Below are 6,108 nucleotides of genomic sequence, written 5' to 3' on the forward strand. Positions count from 1 at the left end.
ATACATGCTTCACTGAGGTTCACAGAACTGAAATTGCTTGTACTAAATGTGAAACAGACCCTCAACCCGCTCTTGACTGTGCCCCTAAAGCCCCCAGGGTACGTTGCAGCTGGGGAGGCCAGGGTCCGGCAAGGCGCCATTTAGAACCGGGAGCAAGGTACGCAAATACAGCACAAAAAGCGCCAGGTCAGTTAAAGGCAGCTTTCAAAACGCGTATCGTCTTCTCCGTGCCTCCCCACCGCCACAGCATTCGAGCCTCCCCCGACGCGTTCCTGTACGCCTTGCTGAGGCCCACAAGAGCAACCTCCACGGGGGACGGCGACAAGACAGCACCTGCCGCACCACGCCCACCACCACAGCCGTTAACGGCTGGGAGGCGGGACCTCACTGAGCGCGGGGGCGGGCCACGCGGGGGCGGGGCCACGCGCGGGGCGTCCCCGCCCGCCGGGGCGGGCGGGGCGGGCGGTATTTCCCGCCCCGGAGGGGGGGGGGGTGTGGCGTGGCGCGGCTCTTGAACCGGGCGGGCGTCACTGCCGCTTCCGGCGCGGGCGGTTTGAAGGCGATGGCGGGCGCTCTCTATCCGCCGCCGGGCCTTGTGGCGGAGCTGGACTCCTCCCTGTCGCTGCTGGAGGTGGGCGGCGGGCGGGCGCCGCTGGCAGAGCAGCAGCAGCAGCGGCGGGCGGCCGCGGAGAACGCAGACCTGCTGCCCATGGTGTTCCTCTGCGCCGGCTGCAAGCGGCCGGTGGGCGACACGCTGAGCTGGGTGACCAACGACGAGGAGGCGGGCTGCATCCTGCTGCGCAGTGAGTCCTGCCCGCCCCGCCCAGCCCTGCCCAGCCCCGCGCGGCGGCCGTTGGTCACCTCCTTCCCTTCCTCCCCCCCCTCCTCTGCGCAGGTGCGGCCGCCAGCGTCTCGGTGGACGAGGAGCGGAAGCTCTCCAGGCGGCCCGGCGAGTGCGGATGGTGAGGCCCGGCCCCGGAGCCCTGCTGCTGCCCCGAGGGGTGGGGGGCGGTCTTACCCGGGCCCTTCCCTTCCTCTCCTGAGGGAGCCGAGAGGCCCCGGGGAAGGCGCCGAGGAAAAGCCTGAGAGACGGCCCGTCAGGTGCTGCCGGCCTGCCCTGCGGGGCCGGCGGGCGGGAGTGCCCGTGTTCCCCCGAGCGGGACCGGGGAGCATGGGCCTGGAACACTTCTTTCGGGTGGTCTGTACAAAATGCTTATGTATGAGTCTTGCTGAGGTCAGCCGGCCGCTGGGAATGCATGCTGAAAGATGAGTGCTTCTAATTACACTGTGTAAAGCAGGAGTGAATGCTCTAACAAAATCATAATAGATGATTTTTTTCTTTTTAAGAATAGGGATAGGGGGAGATGTTTCTTTTCTGTTCTCCTGAGTAAATGTTACATATCTTACTTACAGCATGATTGAAACATTATTCTGCTCTGGCTGCTCAATGACACTTGGCAACATCTATAGATGCACCCCAAAGCATCTCGACTACAAGAGGGATTTGTTCTGTTTCAGTGTTGACTCAGTTGAAAGGTAAAGGCAGAATTTTTACTGGTAAGCCTGCCAGCTAAGCTTCACCCACCAGGCATCTTATTGAAGGATGCTCCTGTTAATATTTGTGGCATGTCTAGAGGTAGCTGTTTCTGCAGCCTTGTTCCAGAGTGGTTTTCTGTGTTACTGCTGTTAGCATCATAGTGCGGCAGTGTGAGAAACATCATCTGTGTAATGTTAGACAAATCCTAGAAAAAAGAAAATACCAGGGCTGCCTCTTGTATGAGAAGTTGCATACCACCCAGGAAAATAACACTAGGTACACAACACAGGAGGGTTCCTTCTCATTTGATCAGAAGAGACTACGTATGTGCTCTGCTTTAGACAATGTAAAATGAGCCTGCAGTCATAGGTAGTACCAAATAGGCCTGGCTGTAAGCTCCTAGAGGTAAATATCAGCAGAGAACATGGGGAGAGGGGCTTAAGCAGAACTTAGGGTGAGGTCTGACCTGTACTGGTCAAGTCTGCCTTTTCCTTGCTAAGGTAGGCAAAAGCAAATCTTAAAACTGAGTATGTGCTTGAGGCTCTCACTTAACTGTCTTACAGTCAAAAACTGTTTAGAAAATGAAGGTGTGCTATTGTATCAGTTTTAATTGGTTTATAGCACTTAAAAGTGGTCTTAAGATATTCTTCAATAACTATATCCTGAATTAAGTCTCCACACCAGAGTGCTTTTATCCAAGCATTGTTCTAGTAAACAGTGATAGGTTACCTTTATTTCTGTCTGGGCTAGTTTTAATGTTACCACTTTTTGTTAAGTTCCAGTTTATTTTGCTGTATCTGTGTGGATGTTCACCTTCCTGCTCTGGACAGTTTTTTCTTCTCTTTCCACAGCTATGATACTTTGCTTTTTCCATGGCAGTAAAATTCTCTGAAACACTAACGTGGCGACAAAATGGCATTTTCTTGCGCAGTAATGGTGATGGCTGGTTCTCCCAGCTAGTGCTACACTGTTCTCAAGGTCTGCGTAATTTTTCACCATATCCTGTAGCACCAGAATTCCTGACTGTCTCTTGGAGTTCTAACTTTCATAAAGTGGTGGTGTCTTGTAGTTCTGCGCTTAAAACTCTTTTCATTCCACCATATAGTTTGTTTACAAGATTACCAAATATAGATATCTCTTGTTGTCGTTGGAATCGTGTCCACTTTGCTAGTGTATTAATAATAATCTCGTAATCATTGAGAGCAATGGATGAGTCCTACATTTGTTTTTTTGCCTTCAGAGTGAAAAGTGCATGATCTAAACTGTAGTGTATCAGTTACATTCTAGGATCCTCAGAAAAGCAAGCTCTTACTGATGAGGAACCTTTAACTCTTGAAAGTCGAGCTGTCCTGGAAGAGGTGCTACAAAGGGTAAGATTTAACCTTGTATCATTCTTTAAATCGCCTCTATGAAATCTTAATATCCTATTTCATCCAGTTCAATTCTGTGGGTTTTAACACATGCTGTAATACTTCGTGCTATTAATATCTTGTGTTATGCAAGATTTTCAGTAACTCTTCCTTCAAGTTTAATGATAATTAGCATTTTCTGTTTATCAAGCACAGCTTTAGATTCCTATCTGTGTCTGTCAGTAATTAGAAATTTCGTTTCTAATTAGTTCTGATTCACTTCTCCAGATTTTCACTTTATTTTAGTCATGTGTCTTCTGTCTTTCACGGAAACTGACTTAATTGTCTTGCTGTAACTTTGTATTGAAATATTACACAATAAATAAAGCTGAGATTTTGCTCTACTGAAAACTTCTGATTTGCAGGTAGGGAGAGTTGGGAGCAAATAGTGTAACAAAGTCAGCTCTGAAAGCTGATGGTTGTCTAGCAAAAGCTGAATGTGTGGATCTGACTCCAAGGTTGGAGACAATTACAGATTTGAGAAAGTGTGGAGAGTTAGTGTTAGAGTTGAGTGAACTTTCAAACTATGAAAGCAGCAGAAATAGAATCAAATAGGAATGGTGATGCAAGATCAAATTTGAGCACTTACTGACATCTACACTTGCTCTTCGTATTGTCAAGTTCTGTTTAACCAAGTATCTTTCCCTGTTTACAGGCAGACACTGTATTAAAGGCCCTGGAGACAAGACTGACTGCTGTTGAATCGAGTATGGCTTCTCTTCACAATAAAGTCTGAAAGAAATTACATGCAGGAAGTTTAACTGCAGGAGAATGATGTATGTGGAACGTGTCCTCGTAATCCTCTGGAATCTGTGGGAATGTTGCAAAAGCTGTGTAAAGAACTGAAAGACATTGGTGGCTTGTGCTGCAGAAGAACAATGCTGAATATGAGTCTTCACCATAGACTAGGAGTTCCTCTCCTTTCTGTTAAAAGGATACCCCAGAAAGAAATAGAATTTTTTAATCAAGTTTCTGTAGACTTTTGGTTTATATGTAAATATTATTTAAATTTTATTTCTGAAAGCAAAGCATTTATCTCCTGACTTCCCTGCTATTCAATATCTACTGAACTGGGTGTGCATCTCCTTCCTAAACTAATAAAAAAAAAAAAATCCCTGTGATGTCTGAAGGAACAACATGTCATTTTTCTTGTCTCCACAGCCTTTGCTTGATGTGTGCTCAGAGGGGAATGGCACAATAACTGTATGGGGTGGTTTGTTTTTTTTTTTTGCAAGCTCAAGGCTAAAATGTGATGTAAAAGAAGGTTTTAAAAGCATTAGATAAAATGGCTTTCTATGCAGTATTGAAGGTCACACGTCTTACAGCTTCAAGGGGAGGAAAACAAACAAGGCTGGTAGCAGCACACCTTTAAGCAAAGCTTGGTGTATATTTGAGCAATGAATTCAAAATGCTAATTAAGAACGCTTGTCAGTATTTGTTGTTTTAATGCAGATATTTCAGTTATTTGTCTTTGATCTTCTGTGTATTTAACTAATTGTCAGGGTTTCTTTATATAGTGTGAGTGTTCCAAGTAATTGTTTTTTTCAATAAAACAAAAGCAAACAGTTGTAGTCTAAAGGAAGAATAACTTTGAAAAGGTTTTTTTTGTTACCCAACACTACTCAATTTTACTACTGCAAGTTTTTAAGTTTTCTCCAAAAACCTAGAATGAATTTCCCACTGTTCTCTCCCATTGGTAGGTACTGTTTCTCTTACAAAGGCTTCTCCCCCACCTTTTCTCTACTTACTGTTTTGAAGTAGTACTCAAGTTTACCCTGTAGTGATGGGTCTCATTCTTTCATGTTTTGGTAACTAAAACATTTTGCTACTTGCATATCTGCCAAGGGAATTGTTATAAGTACTAATCTTTCCAATCAAATTACTCCAGTGTAATTTTTGAGGCAGTTTCTTCTCTAACAAACTTTTGAATGCTGGTGAGTGAAAGGACTTCATCCTGGATGTCTGAAGAGAACAATGAGCTCTATCCTTCAATTGAAGGTTGGTTGATGTTTTTTATTATATACAGAGTATTTTGTGTTGGGAATGTTAACAGTTGATGGCTTGATAGGCCTACCTCTTCAGAAAATGCTTTTTCCAGATATATATGTATTTTTTAAAATGTGAATTTTTTCTTGTATTAAGGACAACTATGGGAGCAGGGACACAAGCCCATAAAGATCTCTGTAGATTTTTTTTGAGATGAACGTGTTCAATTTCTTAACCAAAGATTGACACAAGACAGAATAATCTTTTACACCTATATTCCAGCAAAGTAGCAGCAAAACACAAAGGTGCAAAGATGAACTTGCATGGTTTTTTGGTGCTTCCCTAGCCAAATTATTGGCATGTTAGAGGTGGGAGATTGAATAACCTAATGTTTATCAACCTGGAGGTACTTTCTAAGTGGGTTCTTGTATTTGTTCAATTATATTATGAAATAACCATTTTACATCTACCCTTGATGCAAAGAACCAGGTTTGCTGGCCTCAGGCAGTACCTGTAGCTTTAAACACGTTCCTCCATTAAACATGAAGGGCAGGTAACTGGTTCAGAGTGACATCCATACATAGATTCACCAGCTGAGTTCCTTCTGAGACTTGTTTAGGTAGATTCCTAGCACCTGTCTCCTATATATTGCTACTATGTGTAATGAAAGTAAAGTGTATGTATGTAAGCAAGTATTCAAAATAAGAAATGGTTGCTTATCTTAAGGTAAGCATGTGAATTCCATAACTATCCCTCTTTTCTAGCTACTATGGGAAAAACAACCTGCTGGAGAAGGAACCCAAAAACCATAATCCCACCAGTACGTCCCTGAACTCACAGGCAGAAATGACTACAAAGAATCTGGGTTAGAGTATGTGTTCCTGCAATGAAACATACACAGGTAACACATTCTAAAAGTGCGTGTTAAGTAACCATTTTTCACCTTGGTTTAGTGTTGTGGTCTTCTATTTCTTTTCTTTATTGAATACCTGCATTTGGCATCAGTGTATATTTAGAACAATGTCTCTTAGCATATTGTAGGTGGGAGCTTGAGTACATTAACACAACAGACTCTCTTAAAATAGTGTTTCCACACTCTTGAGGGTTGCCAGCTGCTGCTTTGCTAAGGTGTGCAATGAACAGTCTAAATTTAGAATGAATTTCATATGGATGTAG

At 44.0% G+C, this 6,108-nt stretch overlaps 1 protein-coding gene across 1 annotated transcript; it reads left to right on the plus strand.

Annotated features, from left to right (window-relative positions):
* Positions 1 to 562: 562 nt before the first annotated feature.
* On the plus strand, positions 563 to 4,511 carry MIS18A (MIS18 kinetochore protein A). The gene is made up of 5 exons (XM_050906651.1): positions 563 to 803; positions 896 to 962; positions 1,414 to 1,536; positions 2,814 to 2,907; positions 3,602 to 4,511. Exons 1-5 carry the CDS (start codon positions 563 to 565, stop codon positions 3,680 to 3,682), a joined length of 606 nt encoding a protein of 201 aa, XP_050762608.1. The 3' UTR covers positions 3,683 to 4,511.
* Positions 4,512 to 6,108: the final 1,597 nt, after the last annotated feature.

This window comes from Gymnogyps californianus, chromosome 1, assembly GCF_018139145.2.
Source record: "Gymnogyps californianus isolate 813 chromosome 1, ASM1813914v2, whole genome shotgun sequence".
Lineage (NCBI taxonomy): Eukaryota > Metazoa > Chordata > Aves > Accipitriformes > Cathartidae > Gymnogyps > Gymnogyps californianus.

Bases quoted from the DNA above. Each gene is read 5' to 3' on its own strand.
- MIS18A (XM_050906651.1), top strand. From the start codon at position 563: ATGGCGGGCGCTCTCTATCCGCCGCCGGGCCTTGTGGCGGAGCTGGAC. The intron at 804-895 runs GTGAGTCCTGCC...TCCTCTGCGCAG, and splicing joins GGGCTGCATCCTGCTGCGCA to GTGCGGCCGCCAGCGTCTCG. The intron at 2,908-3,601 runs GTAAGATTTAAC...CCCTGTTTACAG, and splicing joins TGGAAGAGGTGCTACAAAGG to GCAGACACTGTATTAAAGGC.